This window comes from Cottoperca gobio, chromosome 24 (genome assembly GCF_900634415.1).
Source record: "Cottoperca gobio chromosome 24, fCotGob3.1, whole genome shotgun sequence".
Classification (NCBI taxonomy): domain Eukaryota; kingdom Metazoa; phylum Chordata; class Actinopteri; order Perciformes; family Bovichtidae; genus Cottoperca; species Cottoperca gobio.
The window spans coordinates 19,010,842-19,034,030 of NC_041378.1; the positions used below are offsets into that span (position 1 = coordinate 19,010,842).

Below are 23,189 nucleotides of genomic sequence, written 5' to 3' on the forward strand. Positions count from 1 at the left end.
ATGTGGCCATGTGTGCAGATGCATGCCACAGGAGGGCGTTAGTCGCTCCAGGGAGGAGGCGTGAAGGGTTATACTTCTGCTCAGTCACAGTGGTTACGGTTAAGGCGGAGCATGAGAGACGAGCAGATAGTCAGTGAGCCTCAGAGTTACAAACTGTGTAGAATATATTGTGTGTTTAAACATGTGCATCCAGTTGGCTGGGGTGAAGACTTTCATGAATTAAAAAAAGATTGTGCAGTAAATGTTGCACAAAAAAAACTTGATATGGATGATATTCAGTTGATATGTCTAACTCAGACTGACACCAGACTAAGACAGTTTGTGTTGGAAATGTAAAACAGAATGTGGTACATACATGCATACATTATGGGAACATCCCATGGTTTCTCCCCCCTGGAGAAATTTTGTGGAAAATATGTGTGATTGGTTAGAATGTGAACTGCATAAATCACCAAAGTTATGTCTCCTTGGGGACAAAACTGTAGCGCCACAGTTGAGTACATTTGCATTTACAGTAACAACACCTGGCTTAAGATGTAGAAAAGAGCCTCAAACTGGAAAATGGTTGCATGTGAAAAGATGCTGGGAAGATTGAGCAGGAAAAATGTTATGGTTAAAGAACAATGGGACAGCTCTCGTGGATTTGTGCAGTACATCTGTTGTTGCCATGTGCTAATGGCCACCACATTATTTTAACCAAATAACTGCCTTTCTTATATCAATGTCTGTTTGGTTGGTCTTTTATTTAATTAAGTTTGTTTTTGCTCATTGTTTCTTTTTGCTGTTGGATATTCTATAATTTAATAAAAAGAAAAGCGGAAAAATAATAATAATAAATTGAATGTAGTGTAATCTTTGTTGTATGAGGACATGGTTCTGTTTATTTGCGGTGATTAGCAGGTGGCTTCAGATTTCTTGCTGTGGTACTGTAAAAGCTCCCTCAAAATGAATCCATGCACCACACAAAGCATGTGGGAGGTTTATATGCGAGTGGATGGTGCTACACATCCAATCTGTTATCATAGCTTCTTCTATTTTAGACACTCTGTTGCTCCAAAGCTCAGCATTGTCAGGACAGCTTTGCTATTGGTCAATAGTGTTCATTTATGTGTAAAATCTCAGCAAAGTTAAACTTAATGCATTGATTTTGACACAACAATTTAGCAGCTTTAACAGCTGGTCCCGTTGATTACTGATGATTACAGATTTAATATATTTCTCTACTTTCAAATAGTAGTTTGCGTGTAAAAGAAAAAGTGGCATCCAGGGTTCATAGATAGAGACCATGGACAATCCTATATAAATTGTAATAAATATTATAAATAAATATTAAAGAAAATAAGTAAAATGTACAGTGTGTGAGAGTGAGAACGTACACAACAGACAGGAAATTGAAGCAGGATGGAAGTAGTGGCTGAGAAAGAGAGGACGAAAGAGTGAGTCCCAGAAAGCAGGACAGCAGTGTGTTAAGTCTGGAGGAGAATAAATTAAAAGTTGCTCGTAATCACACAGCAGGAATGCAGTCAGTGTACACTGTTAAACACTCCCTAAGCCCTGGCTCTACTTCACTCTCTCAGCCCTGCACACAAAGCCCTCTTTGTTCTGCTGCTCTTGTAAAGAAATACCCCCCCCCCCCTCTCTTTCTCTTTCCCCTCTCTGAGTCAGTCTCTCTCTTTGCTTTTTATTCCTTCCCTTCTATCTAACCCTAACCCTTGTTGTTCTACTTCCATTTTCATATTTTTTTCCTGTACTGCCCTTTCCTCCCTCTGGCTTACAATTAAACATGCCAGCAGGGGAAGCTTAAGTTCCTAGATAGCTGACATAACAAGAAAGCAGTAGTTCAGAGTACAAGAGTGATAGTGGAAGAAACCCAGGTGGTTGTTATAACTCTCTGTAAAGATAAAAGACGGAGAAGTGCTGGTTTAAGACATAATGAGCCAAACTGACTACAGGAGTCATAAACTAGCATCAGACAAAACCTCTGTGTCAGTATGTTTTTTGGGAGTAGCTGAGGTCAGTCCTTATATATATAGTTTATATAGTATAGTTTAGTGTAGTTGATGAATAATAATGTGTGTGTGTGTCTATAGTGCTACGGTTTTATAGTCAGGCTGTGTGACCTCTCACATGCTGTAAATGTAGTATTGCAATGGTGTGAGAGTTCACTGGTTTAAAGGAGTGTTTGTCCTCCACCACAGAGCAGAGAGCTGCTTCTTTGCCCTGTCTTGGTCCAGCTGCTGCTCAGTATTCCCACCACACATCCACTTACATGTCTGTGTGTGGGTAATGTGGGCTTTGCCAAAGGGGAAGAGAAGTCGGCATCACAGTTAACACTCAAAGCTGTAAAATTTCAAAAGTGCTGATCTCATGTGCACAACATTTGGTGGTGTTCATGGTTCTCAGGCTCCTTCAAACAGTGCACATAAAAATAAGAATACAATAAATCTAGTTAGAATATGAGATATAAAGACATCAAATGGTGCAACAGGAAAACCGCTTGTAAACGGTAGTAAAATAAATCCACATATATATAAAACTGAGATGTATACATGTATGAACAGTAATAAAACTAGTTATAAGGTAGTATTAAATGTAATACATATAAATCCTGACATGCAAACAGGTTAGTATCAGTAAGAAATCATGTAAGCAGGTGGAGCTGGTGCAGCAGAATAAGTATATACAGTATACAGTACAATATAAAATGTAAAGTGACTCCATGCTGAAGAAGAGCCGCTGTCTTGCTGTCTTGTTATGGTCTCTGTGTGGTGAGTCCAGGTCAGGTTCTCACTCCGAGGAACCTGAAGCTGCTGACTCTGCACAGTAGTCTTGTTGATGGTGATGGGGGCGTGTCCTTCTCTCTGTCTCTTCCTGTAGTCAACAATCAGCTCATTTGTTTTGCTGAGGATAATATGGAGGTAATTGTCCTGGCATCAAGATTTCAGGGTTCGGACCTCCTCTGTGTAGGCTGTGTCAACGTCACCGGTGATCAGCCTCAATGACAGTCGTGTCGTCGGCAAACTTAACATTGGTGTTGGAGCTGTGGCTGGCCTTGCAGTCGGGTGTACAGAGGAAGTACAGGACAGTGCTGAGCACGGTGTTGAGAGTCAGGATGAAGGATGTGGTGGTGCCCTTCAGGAAGTTCAGGATCCAGTCACACAGGGTGCTGTTGACTCCCAAGTCTCTGGCTTGATTACGAGCTTGGAGGGAATGCTGAAGTATAGATAATATATGTGTTCCTCTTCCAGGTGGGAGAGGGCCAGGTGATGTCGTTGTCAGTTGATCTGTTTGGCCTGTAAGCACATTGAAGTGGATTCAGGGAGTGATGAAGGATTTTACTAAACGCTCAAAGCACTTCATGATGGTAGAAGTGAGTGCTATTGGGCGGGAGTTGTTCAGGCAGAGGGCTTTGGGCTTCTTGGGAACAGGGACAATGGTGGACTTTCTGTGGGGACTGGAGCAATGAGAGAAAATGTCTGTGAAAACATCTGCCTGCACAGACCTTGAGAGCTCAGTCATGGACACATCTGCCCTGGATATTATTGCTGGTCCTGGGGTCCAGGGCTTCTTCTATAAGCATCCGGCTAATGGTATTCCCCTCAGACGCAATTTAATTTAAACTGAAATGATCACACTATGGTTTAAATACACTGAGAACTCAACAATGCATGCAAGAAGACACAATTATATAAAAGGACAAGTAGTTTACAAATAAAAACAATCTAGTAGCACATTATTTCCTGTGGAAATGTACTTCAAATGTGTTTTCTGTACAACAAGGTCATTCTCTGGGTCCACTTCTGTCTCTGGAAACAGTGAGCCAGTGTGTCCGCTTAGAAATGGTCTTCACACAAACACACTCATAACCAAACTGTCAAACAAAAGCATATTGGTGATGTCTTCAATGTCACAGTTATATAAGGAGGGAATTACACAACCCAGAGTTTAATCATGTCCATATTTAAGCAGTGTTTGGGAGGGGGAGAGGAAATGAAGCATCCATGAATCATTGTTGTGTCATTTTGTCATCTCAATCAGTTGGGGCTGCTTTTAAGATCAGATGGATTCTGAAGCGCTTTAGCACGCAACAATACAATCTGCTCATCGCCACTTCACGCAGAGCTGCACATCTACAGAGATCAAAAGTACAGTAAGAGGTTTTATTATTTTATTTTTACTTTGTGCAATCCTTCTGGTCTTCTATCTGAATACAGAGACATATATTTTTTTGGTTGAAGAGATACAGATACAGATAATGAGGTCTCTGTACACCTCTACTGAACAACCAACAAAGTGCAATACTCTGGGTGATTTCCAGGAGGGTCTGAATTCATCCATTTTCTTACGCTTCTCAGGGGCCGGGTCGCAGTGGCAGTAGTCCGGATGGCCCTCTCCCTAGCAACGTTTTCCAGCTCCTCCTGAGGGATCCAGAGGCATTCCCAGACGGATGAGACATTTAATCCCTCCAGCGTGTTCTGGGTCCTTTTTTTTCATAGCTTTTTTGGATAGTACAGATCGATAGACCGAAAAGGTGGAGTGAGAGGGGACAACATGTAGCAAAGGGCCGCAGGTTGGATTCGAACTCGAGTTGCGCGGTAAGGACTTAGCCTTTGTACAGGGACAGAGAATCCTGCAGAGAATTGTGGCCTCAGACTTGGAAGTGCTGACTCTCATCCCTACCGCTTCAAACTCAGCTGCAACTGCCCCAGTGTGTGCTGTAAGTCACGGTCTGATGAAGACAACATAACAACGTCAACTGCAAAAAAGCAGAGACACGGTTCTGAGGTCCCCAAACCCGACAATATCCTTCCTCCGGCTGTGCCTCTATGAAAATCAAAAACAGAATCGGTGACGAGTGGTAACCCTGGCACAGGCCAACACCCAGTCGTCATATTTAAATGATTATTGCGTCTCTCCCCTCCCCTTGACAGCTGGCTATTACACTCTCATCTTCCACTTTGGCTGTTCAGAACAACTCTAAACACTTCCAACGTTGTCAGCAACATGTTGTTCACACAAGTATCCCGTGCTGATACGCCATCTACTATAGGTGATACACTATGGATAAGTACGTCATGCAACCCCACTTCAAAATATCCAAACTATCCCTTAAAGACCAAGTTAAGTACACAGTGAGGAGTATGATACTTATGCACTGTACTGAAACACAGGGCAGAGTGGGAAACTGCATTAAATTGTTATTGCATCAAGTTGTAAATGGGGAGAAGGACTCTGGGTAAGGAGCAGATCTACTCACACATTCAGAATCTGGAAGCCTTTATCCAGCAGAGCTCCAAGGGCCAGCGAGGCCAGGCTGCCATGACTTAACTGCTGTGAGGCTGAACTGCATGCAGAGCTGTAATGGGTCCTCTGAAATTGAACAGTTTGATTTGATTGATGCTGCTTTTATTTTTGGTTAGGGCCTATTAGAGGAGGCAGCTAATTAGGAATATTATGAAAGACTTAAAGCAGGTCTGGGCACAATAGTGGGCCAGTGGTGTGGATATGTAGTAATGTCAGATACTCTCACTCTTTGTCGTTTTCCTCATACTCTCTCCTCCAAGAACTGTTCTCACACAGTCCTACAGATGATGCTACAACATAGGTCTTCAACAGGGGGTCCGCAACCCCCAGGCACTGCATGGGGGTCGCAAAATTGTTTGAAGTTAAAGCAAGTAAAAAGAAAAAAATGTTTTGCACGGACCTCTTCAAGCCTCTTCTATACAATGTATACAGTAGAATACAACACTCCCGCTGTTGACTTCACTGCAGATTTGCTCTATGTACACATACAAATGATTAGAAGAAGAAAAGGATAGAAGTGGGGTAGAAGAACGTCTCACTCTCTTTAGTGTGTATCCCATTCATGCTGAATGGTGTTTTTTTTCAAAAATGTGGACAGGGAAAACTGAGCTTTTTAAAAACGCTGATGTCCACATCACAGATATCAAGTATTTCTGCACTGTAGGACCTATAATAAGGAAACTTTCTATTGTCTCAAACTGTCTCTGTGATTGTTCAGTTTATTCCCTCTTTATGCTGTCAGACAACTGCACGAGTTGTGCTATTTACAGCCGCAGGTTTTACCAAATTGCCCATCTCCACACGTTCTTTATCTCCTTCTGCTTGTCTCTGCTGTCTCCATTTGTGAGCGAAGAATCAAAGCCTCATTTATTGTAAAAATATTTATTTTGAAAACAAAGAAAGTTACTAATAGTCAGTACAATACACACATCAACGCTTCAAGCTTGTGTAGAAGCTGTTGATGCGCAGCATCTAATGCGCAGCAGTAGAAATAAATTCACATCAAGCTTTAGTACATTGCTGCTTGCTGTTTAGCGTGGCATAAACATGTGTGACTATAAGAGGCATGTTGGGACTCTGAGGCTGAATGTTGTATTTACTGTTTGCTTCTTTTAGACGTGGTGTGTATTTTAGACGGAGGGATTGGGGATGAAGCCCACAAGCTTTGTCGGGGGTCCTACTCTACCATGAAGTGTTGTTGGTCAGGTTAGTGGCAAGTGGTTTTAATGACATTATGGTAAATACAGTGTTGAATGAATTAAATAAATAAGCATCTCTTGATGCCTTAACGTCCTCTATCCTTCCTCCAAAAATGACCAACGTGCCAGTTAAGACAACATCATAACACATATTTACTTAATTACAAGGTTAGGGCTAAGACACAATATAAGGGCTGTGCAATGTAGTTAGGATCAATATCACAGGTGTTGTCCTGTTGGATGTAACCATACAACTGGAACATCCTTAGTTTCATTCAATGTTGCATGTCAGACTCATTCTATCACACTGTAAAATATCTAAAAAGGTTATAATGTATTTGGAGGGTATGCTTTGTAGAAATGGGGACCATCGCCTTGGTCTGCCATCCTGCAGGCACTGTCCTCTACGGACGAATCTCATCCACATCTGGCGCCTTGCTGCTGAGGAGCTTCTTGACTACCTCAGATGCCTCTGTCAGTGATATGGGTGAGACTTCCCCTAAGGCTTCAAACTCTGGCTGATCTACAGTGTGCGTTGGTCGGGTTCAGGGGTTCTCAAAGTGCATTTTCCACCGCTCGACCATTTTCGCAGTCAGGATAAGCAGTTCTCCTCCCCCGCTGAACACCGCACGAGCCAAGCCTTGCTTTGACCTTTTGCCAGAACTTCCTCGAGTCCAACCAAAAGACCTTCTCCATTGCCTCCTCGAGAACAAACATGTGGTAGAAATATCACATTTCATAGATTTCATTTCATTTTCCTACTATAAGATAGCAGTGTGATGGTAAATTATTCATTGTGCTGATGCTGTACAACTTTGGTCTTTCTTGGTGATAAATCAGCAGCTGGTAGAAAACTCAACTCTACCCATCGTGGAATCAAAGCCCTGTCTTCCACGTTACAGGCAGAGATAGTGTCTTAATGATAAAGACTTGAAATGTACTTTGAATGTAAATAAGATGTCAGAGTGCATCAAAAGCCCTTGTTTATTTAAACCAAAATTAACAGGGGAAGCCCAATCTAAGCACCAAATGTCATTTTTACTTCTTTTTATTGCTCTGCTGGTCCGAAATCGTCCAAATCTTGTGTTCCATTTCCTAGGCTGCATTTTCACTAACCTGCTAAATATATTAACTCTCAATGACTTCACCTATGCTGTTTCCAGATCAGTGGAAATTCAGACTACCTGGGATGCAACCCAGGAAATGAAATACAGCCTCTGTGTTATATGCTGCTTAGGCCTGTAGATAGGGAGGATGTGCTTATCATTGTATAATCAGCCTCATCAATACTCTCACGCAAATCAAATGCCCACAAATGGATTCATGTCTTCCTTCTGTCTGCATTCTTCTGAGAGTCATCAGCAAAATATCATCACAACCACACATCCCTGATGTAACCCTGGAATCTTGTTGAATGTCACATTGGAGTGACATACTGTAGTTGCATGGATATTGATATACCTGTATAGATTGAGGTTGTATCAGCACAAGTCTGATAGATATTGCACTGAGACAGTGCTCTGAATCAGAATTTATCATGTCAAATTCAGTGTGATTTCTTGCCACACTGGCAACATGGTCCATAGGTATAGGTTCCCATTAAACTTTGTACAGACAGGTGGAATCCTAATGACTTAATTGATCCCCTGACTTTTCATATTGTGCCACTAAAAGATGTCTGAAAAACCTACCCAAAATTGTGCATAAATTAATTTTCCAAAAAAACAAATGGTAAATATTTGTGATCGTTCAAAGCACTTTCCAACACGTCAGCATTCACACACTACCATACAAGGTGTACTTCAGCTCGTCATCGGGAGCATCGGGGTTCAGTATCTTGCCAAAGAACCTTCCACCCTCCGATCACTGGACAACCATTCTACCTCCTAAACCACAGCCACAATAAAACACAATTCACATGGATCCACTCAGGATACCCTATCAGACTGAAAATAATTAGGACCTGGCCAACTCAGTTTAATGAGATATCTCCACAACTATTGTATGGATTACCATAAAGTTTATTTCAGGCATGCATTGTTCTAACTTTGGTGATCCCCTGACTTTTCCGCTGATGTCATCACCAGATCAAGGTATATGATCATACGGTAAAACTAATGACAGTCCTTCAGCTGAACTTTGTGTTTAGTGCTGATTTGCAGCAAATTGAGCAAATTGATTGTCAGCCAATGTTATCATGCTAACATGCTAAACTAGGATGGTGGACTAAACATTAAACCCGCTACACATCAGGGTGTTAACGTTGTCATTGTAACCATGTTAATATCACTACTGTCCATTCCCATTTACTTCACCAATACTGCTAAGGTTCAAAAACACACTTTGGTCTTTATGCATCTCTGTGGTAGCAATGCTTTCCTAGCGACTCGCCAATCACAAGGTAGCCACGCCTCCTCAAGCATAAACTACGTTAGTGTTTATTTTACTCTAAATGGAACTATAATTACAAAATGAACATCATGCTGTATTGAAAAAAAACTTCAAACGAGCGATTGAGACCAGAAGCCCATTAGGAAAATGTTTTCTCAGGTAATAAATCAAGAGAGAAGTAGGGTCCTTTTCTCATTGACTTCTATACAATGGGACTTCTTCCTGCAACCAGTGCAGTCGCCCCTTGTCTGCCATTTGAAAGTATTTGAAGTTTAAGGCACTTCCACATTTGCTTTATTTAGACCTGGTGATTATTCCTTGATGAATTTACTGCAGTGGTGTAGTGAAGTTAAACATTGCAGTGCAGGTACCACGTGCAGGGCAGTGAGGGCAGGGAAAGGTGGCTGGGCCGGTTTACACCTCCACAGATCAGCTGCTTCAGCACACAGCAGTCTGACTCAGCTGCTAATGCTCAGGACTGAATATGACCCATCATTTCTGCTGGTCATTAACAGGCTTTAACAGGCTGTAACCATGACGCCCGTTCCCGTGACTTGTGTTCCCATGGACAAGAGCCTTTAGGGGAAGTTTGCCTAATTATCTGAACAATGGTGTTTTTTCTGGTGGTACCTCCTGGTTTCTCTGACCAAAGGACACGCACACATCTGTCTGTCTGTAGGAGCATGAAGTCACTGCATGCTGTTGTATACAGCTTGTGGTGGTGATTGTGTGTGTGTGTGTGTGTGTGTGTGTGTGTGTGTGTGTGTGTGTGTGTGTGTGTGTGTGTGTGTGTGTGCGTCCTTGTGTTTGTTTAAAAGAACAAGAGGTATTAATGCACTTTGTGTTTTCCTGAATGCTGTTCATTCCAGAAACTTTCTTTTCACTATAAGATCATGGGCAGTTTCCCCCGTTATATCCTACTTTTGAATATAGCATACATGTTTTACCCCCTCTAATCTGCTGAAATCTGAGTTTTTGTTTTGGTTGGACATCAAACATGAAATGTGGTCTCCTTACAGTTAAGTGATGGCTTTGTACCTGTATGATGTAATGTAAATCAAGCTGTCAGTATCCAACATCATATTCAGTTAGAAGTTAGAAGACTGACATGTTCTCGCAGGTCACCTGATGACCTCTCTAAGCTGTGTCCTCCTCCCTGGTAGGCTGATGGGGGTCAGGAAGTCCTAATTGAACCAAATTACTCACCTCAGACCCTTCCCTTACCTCTGGGCTGCACCTGTTCCCAAGGAAGGGGAAGGTTGGCTGCCCACTGTGGGAGCACCAGCACATAGGCAGAGCTTTATGCTGCGCTGTGTCTCGGGGGGCAGAGATAGGCACTACTGTTGCCGAGGTCAGTAGTTGTGGTTAAAGAAGGTTGGAGTTTAAATTCTACAACTATTTGTCATACAGTATACAGAGCCCTTTTGGAAGGAAAGGGCCACACCATTCCATTGATCACATCAATCATCATATCAATGGGTGTCCCAGAGCTGTACTCCCAACATCATTTATGACAGCAAAAGGTTGGAGCAAAATCAATTCATTTCAATAGAATCATTATTTTAACTCGTTTGTGACCAAGAGCATTTCATTCTGCTCGCGGAGGGTCAGTTGAGCCAATAAGATTGGTAATATAAGACACTTCAGAGGAAAATGCTTATTAGCATAGAGGTGTCAATCCTTTCAAAATAGAAAGTCACATCTACTGTAAAACAATACATTATAAAAGTAGAATAACAATTGTTCTGTAATATATGTCATTTTATGAAGGATTACTGTGTATTGGTGGATGTTTGTTTTAGTTTATTAATGATTATACTGACCAGAGGCCCTTCAGAGCAGCGAGGCTCCTGGAGGTTAGATTAGCAGTAAAAGCTGGAGCAGCCCAGTCTGGAACATGTCTGTCATAACAATGAGCAGGGAACTGGAGCAGAAGTGATATAGCTTGGAAGTTTCCAAATATCTGCACTATTTACCTGTCCATAAGGTTAGTTATTCTTAAATTCATAATAGACCTCAGCAGTGCCTTCTCAATCATGTATCACTGTTAGCATTTATCATCTGTGTTCCAACAAGTTATAACTTAACCAACTACATAACTAGAGATAAAAGCATGAAGGACAGAATTATAAAAATAAATAAAAATTATATATATATATATATTACATTATAATGTGCAGCGAGACAGTATATCAAAGTATTACAGAGCCCCTGAAAGGTCATGGTGGGAAATATTTTTCTGAATTACTTTTGCAGTCACACACAGTACTTTTACAAGGCAGTCACTTTAGCCACTGGCTGTTACCTCAGCTTCTTACACAGCTTTGTGGAAGTTACATATCAAGTAGGGCTGGGATATGTCGACACTTGTAAACGTGAATTATAGCTAACACTAAGTGGGCTAATCAGAAGGTTAGAGTTACGTGTCGTTGGTCATATGGTCAATTCAATGGATCATTTTTAAATCAATATTTTGTGTCAAATTATAAAAATAATTATGAGTAAATATCTGTGTAATAAGCAGGATAATGTGCAGCGAGACAGTCATTATTGATAAATAAACCCAGACAAGGTGATTCTAGACGTATACCTTATCCTTACATAGTGGTCGCGCCTTTTGCTGTGCCTGGTAGTTGCTTATTGCGTCAGCCTGATGCTGTCAGCTATAATTCAATCAATGTATAAACTGAGTTGGGCGTATTTACTCTCTCACACAATCTTGGACAGGCGGTATAGATGTTGTGTTCCAGTGAAGTGTGGCGTTACCAGGAGATATGCTGTAGAATCTTTTTCCTAACTCGAAGCTGCGCTCATGTTTCATCATGTTCTTCTCTAGAGAAACTGTGAAGTCTGTGGCAGTGACGGCACTAAACTGCAGTTGAGACTTTCTCTTCTTCGCAACAAAGTGACTCGTGTCTAAAGTCACTCATGTTCACTCAGGGTGGAGAACTTCAACAGTTCACTCCCTGCTCGTTAGCTCCTCAAGCCAGCTGTTGAGACACATTTGTTCTGCTGGCTAGTTTTACTACATGCAGCTTCTTTTTCATTAGAAATAGGGTTTCTGACATAATGTGAATTCTTTTTTTTTCTTTCTTTTTTTTTTATAGATACAGTACATGTTTAGCAATATTGCCCCTGGAAGGATGCAAACACCTGTGTTTATCAAACATTAACTGGTAAACACTGAGCCATATGATTCATGTATCTCATCAAATATTTAGAGGAGTTCTAGGAGTTTGCGGGAGGAGAGTAGTCATGGAAACACTATAACAATGAGCTTATTAGAGCTACCGAAAGATAATGTTTTGTCAAAAATAATTATTGCGACTGACCTCGTCGAGGATCAGGGAAAATACAGCTTTTCAATAGTGACCATTTGTGTCTGTCACACCCAGTATACTGCTGCAGTCCATCTGACTGTGATCCCTCTCCTCACATAATGCACATTAACTCCTCTCCCCATCACTCAGAATATATATATATATATATATATATATATATATATATATATATTCTGTATATATGCACAGTATACTATATATAGTATATGTATACAGTATATATATATACACATTATATATATTTATATATATATATATATATGTATACTGTATATATATATATATATATATATATATATATATATATATATATATATATATATATATATATATATATGTATACTGTATATATATATATATATATATATATATATATATATATTCTGTATATATGCACAGTATACTATATATAGTATATGTATACAGTATATATATATACACATTATATATATTTATATATATATATATATATATATATATATGTATACTGTATATATATATATATATATATGTATATATATATATATATATATATATATATATATATATATATTCTGTATATATGCACAGTATACTATATATAGTATATGTATACAGTATATATATATATACACATTATATATATTTATATTTATATATATATATATATATATATATATATGTATACTGTATATATATATATATATATATATATATATATATATATATTCTGTATATATGCACAGTATACTATATATAGTATATGTATACAGTATATATATATATATATATATATATATATAGTATATGTATACAGTATATATATATATACACAGTATATATATACAGTATACTATATATAGTACAGTATACTGTGTGTATATATGTATATATAAGAAGGGTTAGTATACACTATAATATATAGTATAGTGTATACTAACCCTTCTTATATATACATATATATACACACAGTATACTGTATATATATATATATATATATATACAGTATATACTCTGCAATAACTTGCTCAGAGCTTCCATCCTGGTCATTGTGCACAGAAGACAAATATACATGATACATGTTAATTGGGTCAAGTGTTCCTTTCATTTTTGGTTCAGGCTCTTGGTAAATAAAGGCCCAGAGTTGGATTTGTCTTGGTCTAAAGTACCTAACTCAGATGTCGTCCTCTCAGCAGCTATTAAATGTAGAATCTTCCTGCCAGTTTATTTTCTCTGCAGCTCTACTAACAGCTCACATGGTTAAGGAAACAGCAGGGGGAGAGGAATGAGTCCACAGGCTCGCAGCTGGATTATGAGTTGGGAGGTTAGCAACACAAGAGATGTTGTTTGGTTCAGGGGTCAGAGTACTACAAGGGAAACAGAAACTCTCCTCTGAGCGTGTGTTTACTCAGAACTGAGCCTCTAATCATCTACTTTTCTCTGAGGAAATAAGGCTGGGATTAGTAGTGGAGGCTTGGTTCATTAAATATCCCCTCACCCCTAACCCAAAAATAAATACCCTGCTTTGAATAATCATTTGCGTCTGATATGGTTTTACAACAACAAATAGTTCAAATAACTAGTTAAAAATGATGTCATCTACTCAGCTCTTACTGACACACAGTTGTTTGTCGTTGTTTGGATCACAGCTGGCCTCTCAAGTTGTTGTGACGTGCATGTTTTAAACTGAGATTTGAGGTAAATGGTAAATGTACTGCATTTATATAGCAGTCTTAGCGACCACTCAAAGTACTTTACAACTCAAGGCAGCATTGCTCCATTCACACACTGATGGCACCAGACGGCTGTACTACGAAGCCAGATGAGTGGTTTAGGAAGCTATGTTGAGCCTAGAGTGTTCCGTGTAACGAAGGTGGCTCTCTTTTACCCTGGGTAGATCGCCATGGCAACTTATGTTACAGACTTAACCTGGCACGGGCAAGTTTGGGATAGAATTCAGCTAAAAAGCACATTTCACTAATTCTTTAGGAATTAGCGTCACTTTATAGTCAATAGTCAATCTACTGTCTGAGCGATAAAGATTCCTGAGCTGATATTCTGAGGGAATACATTATATATGTAAACTTGCTGTGCTATGTTAGAAATGCCACTGAACAAAGCCGTGCAGTTAGTTACAAACGCTATGCATCGGATTGCATTTGTTTTTGCAACAGTAACAAAGATCAGAGATGACAAGAATACAGTTTTATATTGTTATTTTAAAAAGTTAAGAGTTTTTCTTTCCTCCTATTTTGTTGTGTACATAAAAAATTAAAAAAGATTGTGTATTTTCAACAATAAAAACAAAATCATTACAGAAGGTTGTTCTATCTGAACTATACTGATCATGTGTTTGTTCTCTGGCTATTTGCCCACCGTCTCTGAAAGTAGCCTTCTATAAAATCAAAGGTAGCATACATCAATAGTTCACTATGTTATGAATCAGTAGGACGTTTACTTGCATATGAAAAGCAGAATTCCTTCAGACCATAATGTTACCATTTAGAACGACGTGATGCTCTGTCCTGATTTGATGAAGTCAGTTTTACACTGATTTAAAAAAATTGATTATCTATTGGTTTTTATCAGATTATATTCAATCGATAAAATTAATTTAACTTTCTTTTAGCCCAAAACTGAGGTGAATTCCACGTATCCTTCCTTATGAGAGTGTATCACCTAAAAGCAATTCTTGAGTTTAAATCTGCAGTTGGCACGTTAGAAATAAACGGGAAGCACAGAGTGCATCGAGTGGTAAAATAATTAACTTATGTATTTACATTGGAAAATTTGTATTACTTCTGCCAGCATCAGTCTTTCCTTATTTGCAAGAACAGTGTTGCTCTTTGCTGTAATTCCAGTAGGCAGCATGCAATCTGTCCATTTTGTGCATTAGTAAAGTTGAATGTCTAAAACCTGTGAGGCGGCCTGCAGATCGCAGACAAGTGGGGTCACAAGCCAATAAGGTTGGGAACCACTGCAGGACGGCATGCTTTGGAAAACAGCAGTAATGTCACACAATACGTAGCAAACTGGCTGAAACTCCCAACCTTCTAACCTCGGCAGTGTTGTGCTCAGTTACCTGCTGAATGTGAGCTCTGTACTACGTCACAAAAATACATAGGAACTCACACATATAAATATGAATATAAATACATGTTTTATTGGTTTTAAACTGCAATCTGTCATTACAAAATAAAACATGAACAAAGTAATTACTGTAACAGCAACGGCTGCTGGAGAATACATTCAACAGTTTTCATGTGTCAATCCTGTTAACCTAAACTACAGGAATACATTTTAGGCTTTTATCTGCTCTGTTATAGAAAAATAAGGCACAACATTTGGGAAACCTGGAATGTATTGATAGGCACTTTCAAAAAGTGGTCAAAAATAACCTTTACGTCAACATTGTGATGACTCAAAGTGCTAGTGAGCCTGTCTGTGATACTGTGAATCAGGCTTGCTTCCATCATCCTTTCAAAATAAGAGCTGAAAACGCTTTGGTCACAGAGTAAAACTGATTCAGTGACTTTAACAATCAAATGAGAATTCATCCCAGTAGAAGACACCAATATGAGACCAGGACTGTTTACATTCTTGAGAATGAAAGTGCAGCAGGGACGAGGGGACTGGACACAATGGAAGCCATGATTAATGATTGGCCTTTTCATCTGCAAATTTGACATTTTAGATACAGGTGGGAGATGAAAACTGGGTTCCAACATCTTGAGGTTATAAGGCACTTTGAATTCAATCAAATTCAGTAAATCAATATTAATAGTCACTTTTGAATATCGTGCTGTTTAATATTATTTATGCAGATGCTCGGTAGTGAATTGTTCTACAGTGACATTGATATACTTGAAGGATGGAAGTCTAAAACCACTGAATGTATTTTCCATGTATCTGAACAATACAAAAATATTTTCTCCAAACATTGTAGTGCAATTTCAAAAACATGTGAGATAAGGCCTTAAAATGAATTTCAATTGCCAATAAATACGGGCATTCATATACATTCATCGTGAATTTCACGCTTTAGAGACACAAGCTGCTCTGGCAAAATAACCGCTGCGTGTGAAGATAGCGGAGCGGGGAAATAAGGCACAGGTGAGCCGCTCGAGACACAGACACACCGGCCACACAGAGCCGGAAAACACGAAACAGGCGGAGACTGTGTACGTGGGCCATAAGAACACTTTTAAACCAGCACCACCTGCACCCCGAGTGCATTCATACGTTTTACACTCCCTGTATGCCACTAGCTTAGTTACCTGATTAGTTTGCAATTACTGTATTAGTTATTCTTTTCCATCAATTTGAACTTGATTATGGCAGCTGCAGAACCCCCCCCCACTGAAGACAAAGCTCGTCTCTGGCAGACACTGGGGCATTGACTGACACTTCCAGTGCGTTTGTGCCTTCAGACTGCATCCAGGAACCTCAACCTGCAGTCCAACATGTGGGAGGAGCAAACAATAAATAAAACTGCTAAACCTGTGTTTTAAATTAAGATTCACTTTGAAAATAAATCAAGTGTTACAAAACATGTAATTGCAGTATAATATATTAAATGTGAAAAAAAAACAACACAAACAGGTCTTTACAATCTTGCGATTAATATGGAAGATCATAATTTCACATAAAAGAAAATATATATTCTATTGTTTCATTAACCAGATAAATACAAAATAAAAATGCTTAAGATCAGCAATAAATACATTTCGATAAATAAGCGGTGACCGGCAAAGCCCTTACTCAGAAGGCCTTGGGAAATAAACTACACAATAATAATAATAATAATAATAATAATAATAATAATAATAATGGTGGAATCAACAGGAGCGTGATTAATTTTAGACAGAGAATTGATCTCTGGGGGATGGACAGGCTCGACTGCTGACCAAACGATCAAAACGTTGCAGCAGAGTTTGACATCTGAAGACAAACGTGGCAAATTAACACGAGGAACCTGCTAATGGCTGGAAAGGTTGCCCGCAAGAAGTTTGTTCAAGAGTCAGTTCCCCCAAATAAAAGATCATTTAAAACATTTCCTCTCCTTATTTCTAGTGGAATTGTTGGCACAAACCTGATAAAATAATAGTAATCCAACACCCACAGTGTCCCTGTTACTCTGTAACTCCACAGACCTCAGTGTGAACAGCCGTCAGTGGAACTACTCATTGCAAAAGAAAAGGTCTGTATGAAAAATGTCTCGTGTGTTCTGTGGGCGATGGAGTGACACGGAAACCCATCTGAACGAGATGTTGCTGTTGAATGTTCTTAAATGGGATGAGACAGAAATCTCACAGACTGATATCTCCAACCTTGGACAAATAAAAGCACAACTATCTGCATTGCTATAGAAGTATGCACGAGAGGTAAGTGAGGGAATATGTTTTCTGGTGATCTGGGTAAACTGACCCTTTAACTCCAACTTCAGAGATAATCTTGAATCCCATCCCATTCAAAGATTGTGTCTCTTCATATATGTTGGCCGTTTATAAGAAAAGGTCTCTGGTGAGCAACAGGGAATGATAACTGACCACCAGCTCAAGATAACAAGGCACATAGCAACAGCATTCCAGCCCGACTGAAGGAAAGCAATCCGACAGTCGGAATCTTAAAAAACAGTCACCATGACAGGCGAGAGGAACAGGAAACTGGGCATGATTAGATGTGAAAAAGAAAGTCTAGGCTTATTGTTGGCTTCACATGAATAAACTCCAAGGCACTTTTAGAATCTAACTGTCTACGGACTTGCCCTTGTTCCATTTCATGGTGACAATCTTTTAAAAGTTGAACACTGAGTTGTCACAAACCTCGAGGAGGTGTCAAGGTCGTGGCACAGGCGATCAGAATAATAATGGCTGCTACACACTTTCTACAGTGCAGACACACACACACACACACACACACACACACACACACACACACACACACACACACACACACACACACACACACACACACACACACACACACACACACACACACACACACACACACACACACACACACACACACACACACACACACACACTAATGTGATCTCTGAGCTACTTTACACAATCATTCCACCATGGCACCAGTGCAGGGCCTGTATCTGGATAGGATTCTGGTTTACCAACTGTTCAGAATATTAGAAGAGACTTGATCTGGATTTCTGATGAGACCTCTGGCTACAACAAAAGCACAGAGCGGTCTGCTTCTCCTGTAAACAGGGCTGAGGAGGAGGCGCCAGTTAAGCAGGATGAATAGTCTCCATCTTCCCGTCTCTCTTCCCATTACTCCCATCCCACCTTAATCATCAGAGACAGAGAGCCTGCTGAAGATGGGAAGGCGACGGGAGGCATCCAGGAGCGGTGACTCAGAGCCACTCTGACTGCTCTGGTAGCCCTCCTGATCAGAAAGAGAGTCTGGGGGGCTGGGGGAGCTCTCTGATGTGGGCTGGAAAAAGCAGGTGGCGGTGGTGGTGGTCGGGGAAGGTGGGGTCAGACCCTGAGGCTCAGACACAGGTGGGGGCCCCAAGCTGGGGCCAAATAGGCCAGCGAGCTCCTGGCTAGAGTAAGCAAAGGGGTTGCTCTGCCACGCCGTCAGGTCTTCAGTGGAGAACATGGGTGGAGGTGTTACAGAAGTGGGGCTGTCCTCCCGGCTGCTAGAGCTGGGGAAGCCGGCGAAGCTGAAGCTGTGCTGCAGCCGAGGGCGCTCCATCTTGTTGAGGGCGGAGAGGGGAGGGGGCCCCCGGCGCTCCTCTGCGTTGTGAATAAAGTGGCATCGGGGGCCATACGGGCAGAAACCGATGGTGTGGAAGGTGCGGCACAGCTCAGTTTTGTACTTTGGGTGACGGCTCAGGCTGCGCAGCTCATGCATGCCGTGGGCGAACTGGCACTTATCGCCGTATTTACAGGTGGCGTTCTCCTCAAAGGGCCGGCACAGCTCCGTCTTGTAGCGACTCGAGTTGACTTGGCTGCTTCCACCAACACACGCCTGACTGCCGGGCCACAACCTATCCCCTAGCTCTGAGAAGGAGCGCTCTCGGAAATGGTTCTCCTTGTTGTTGTTGTCGCTGCTGCTGCCACCCAAAAACACACAGGGATCCCTTTTAAGGTTGTTGACAAACTGGTTCTGGCTGAACTTTGGACTGGGGAGGCTGACTGAGTGACGGCGTTGAAACGGGCCTCCTTCAGAGGGGGCCCCCACCACCTTCCTGTCCAGCAGGGACCCAGTGGGGGTGCAGGAGGAGAGGTTTACACTGGAGCATGGGACAGACATCAGCTGAGGTCCAACAAGACTGTCGTTGTTGCTGTAGTTGTCAAACATCTTAGTGTTCTGTAAAGAGAAACATGTGTAATTCAGAAAACTCTGACAGTCATCAACATGCACACCGGTCAGTCCTTGGTGATTAGAATAGGGCTGCAACTAACGATTACATTTATCATCGATTAATCTGCCTATTAATTTCTAGATATATAATTTAATCATTAATTCACTAAGAAACATGATTTTTAATCTTATTTCCTGCAAGCTAAGTTTGGACCTCATGTGCTTCCGTTTACATCAGCAGTCACACTACTCGCAGGAAGATCATGTGTGAAATGTGTTTTAAATATAGCCAAAATGAGTCATATTGCTAAAAAATCAGCTGCCAACACAAATTAAAGTTAAAACTGTCAACTTCATTAAGGCATGATAGAGAATATGTTTATCTTTCTTGATTTCACATTTGAGCCCAAGTCACATGACAAATGACTGCTAGTGTCTGTGTAAATCTGAAGTGTGTTTTGCTTTCAACGGATTCTGATTTCTTTCCTTAAATCAAAACCATAATTTCATAAGAAACAATTGATGAGCAGAATCTGAAATGAGGTCTAAATGACAAAGCCTGGTTACAAGAATCTGAATATAGCTCACGCTTCTATTCTATTGTTAAGCGCATAGGAAGAATGGATTGTGTAAACAGTCTGGTATTGTAAGACTGTACAAATCACTTTGTATATTAAAATGTGCTGGACAAGTATCTACACCAGTCTTCGAAAACAGAGCAGTCCTTTTGACCCTACAGTTGAGAAGCACTGTCTTGCAGCCACTATGGTGCATTTTTCATTCTATATTTATGTGTTGAATAAAGTGAAGCTTCTGTTAAAAAAAAAAAAAGGAGGATTGATTTATCATTACTTTCACAGTACATTGATTAACTGGGAAATCCTTGTCCTGAGTGCAATCTTGAAATGTACAAATGTGCACAGATTGCTTCAACAATACGGTCAGTCCTGGGAATAATTGGCCTACTCATGTGCAGCTCTTTCAAGGGTCCATATTTGATTGGTCCGTAGCTAAACGTACAAAAAAAAACACATCGGAGTTTGCGACACACTGATTATGCAGTTGGATACTAAGACTAAATAGTATACTATAAGTTTCTCAGTCTCCAGAGGACATGCAGGTTATAATAAAAAAAAAAGGCAATGTTGGCTATGCCATGACTTCTAGAAGTTACTGCTTTATAACTAGTTAACACAATGACGCTGAACTAGTTAACCTGACAAAGTTCATAAGGTTACACGTAACGTAATTGAAGCTGACAGTTTAGCTAACATTAAATGGCTGGCTAACGTTACGTGCAGTTATAAACAACGCTAACGTTCGCGCGCGCACTCGCACACGCACACACAGAGTTTCACTTAACTTTAAAACACTACTCGACTAGTCCGTTTGCGTCACGCTCAAAATAAACTTTTAAACTAACGATATGACACTTCGCAGGAACATCAACAAGTTGGACAGCGGCGCAAAAACGTTTTTCTAAATAACGTTAATGCTAAGTAAACTAATTTACAGAAACCGAATGGCGTTTAACGTTGACAAGTCCGAGATACATCTACTCTAACTAGAGTTACTGCCCTAAAAACGTAACATCAAACTTGCACTAACAAAAGTTGCTATGCTAATGTTAGCATGGTTTCTCCAGAAAAGACAAACTCAGTCGGCCGATTCCTTCTGGATGGCGTCATTTACCTTGTTCGACACTTCTCTGTATTCGAAGAGAGGAGAAATAATAGTCGCAGTCATGTTTGTTGGTAAAGAATGACAATGAGAGCTGGTGATTATATGAAGTAGTCCAGGTTATGCGGTTTCCAGCCCGTGGAGAGCCCCCTCTGCCGTGCTGCGGAGCTGCGCAGTTCTTTTACTGCAGGCAGCAGCCATGGCTACATAGTGGGCGGGCTTCCGGCTGACATGACAGTGTCAGAGCAAACAGCGCCTCTGCAGGACAAACATGTACCTGTCTCGTATCTAGGTAGAATAAGTCTTTTCCGATCAGGTGTATGTTTTCATGAACACTTTTATTTAAATAAGTCTTTCCTCCGTTATTATTATTTTTGTTGATGAATGCAACTGAAAAAAACCTCCAATGTATCGTATCTCCTTCTGCATACAGATAGGCTGCATAAAGTAGGGCCTAGCTTTTTATCACCTTATGTGTGGTTGCTGAGGTTTCCACATTAATCCAATTGAAAAGGCAACCAAGCTCATTAAGTGGGATACCTCCTGATACTTCACCTGCCCATGACAGAAATAAACACCCTCTTCAACTCATAGTTCATGGAAGAGCAGAAAAACCTGGAAGCTACAAATGCTTTCAAGCTCTTGACCAGTGGCTGTTTCCTCAAATGTGGGACTTTACTTGCTGAATTTGAATTTTTTAAATGTTATTTACACTGGTGGATAAGATAGTAGTAATTCAACAGTGTGCAGTCACATGGTGGCTCTGTTCCAAATGCAACTCAGCTTCACCAGACTGTTTATCTGGGCATGATAACAACAGAGGCTATTTTATTCAATGCTGGGTACGTCAATTTAAGGTCCCAAGAGAGCAGAAAAACTCCATAACAAGCTGACTGATTCATAGCCCTGGCACATTATCACTTTAAAAAGTTGATATGACTGAAAAGTGAGCAAATAACTGCCCATACTCACATGTCAATATTAGCATTCCCTTAGTGAGACCACTTACAGTATTTTAACTCAGTTGGAACCTTAAGAGTAATAAGATAACAATAAGATAAAAGGGGGCTGCATACCTTAGTGACTTGTCTGTTAGTCATTTGTAGTCCCTTTCACATTACACATTTGTTGTAAAAACACTGATATGTTGAAGCTTTGACTAATGGCCCCACATGGCAGAAGGTATGAGTCACTAATATCTGTATAATAACCGCTGGTTTGTACCCAAATAATGTCCAATTTATTGTGTCAGTTTATGGTGTTTCAACTAAAATATTATGTCAACTGGATTAAATATTTGGACTCTTGTTCTGTTCCCTAATCATATGCATTTTGCTTTTCCTTCCTTCACCTGTCCTTTTGAGAAAACAGAAGGACTCTGAAACCCATTCATTTAAAAGCCTTTTTTACACTATTTGCTTTTATGGTTTTATCTGTTCCTTTGTTTCGTCTGTATCATTATGTTTCCTATAACACCAAATGCATTTGCAGCAGTTTTAGAAGGCAAAGACAAATGACATCATCCTGCTGATAGTGCCATCGAAACAGAAATCACTTCTATGTGTGTTATTGATACATAGGCAAAGGGTGAGATTTAAATGTGTTTCAAACGCACATTTCTATTAACATCCAGTACGCATTGGAGCACAGACTATTAATCACTCAGACAGGTTGTCATCTTCATACGGAGCAGGTCACATCATGAGTAGCATACTATGTTTTATTTTATTTTATTTTATCATCAAATGTCCCGTATTTTTACTTCCATCCCGTTTTTCTCCCGTTTCAATATTTTCCCGTAATTATCCCGTATTTTTAACCTTTCAAAAATAAATAAAAATAGGCCTAATTAAAAAAAGTGTACAGTAGTAAAGTAGCCTCCGGTAGAACAGATGGCAGTATTATGTTTAACATGAGCTGAAAAACGTTATCCGCCAGTAAATACACAGAAGAAGAAAACAGGAAC

At 40.2% G+C, this 23,189-nt stretch overlaps 1 protein-coding gene across 1 annotated transcript; it reads right to left on the reverse strand.

The window, feature by feature from the left end:
* Positions 1 to 15,355: 15,355 nt before the first annotated feature.
* Positions 15,356 to 21,419, reverse strand: zfp36l1b (zinc finger protein 36, C3H type-like 1b). Its single transcript, XM_029425442.1, has 2 exons — positions 21,236 to 21,419; positions 15,356 to 19,549 (listed from the first exon to the last, which is right to left on the reverse strand). Exons 1-2 carry the CDS (start codon positions 21,287 to 21,289, stop codon positions 18,521 to 18,523), a joined length of 1,083 nt encoding a protein of 360 aa, XP_029281302.1. The 5' UTR covers positions 21,290 to 21,419; the 3' UTR covers positions 15,356 to 18,520.
* Positions 21,420 to 23,189: the final 1,770 nt, after the last annotated feature.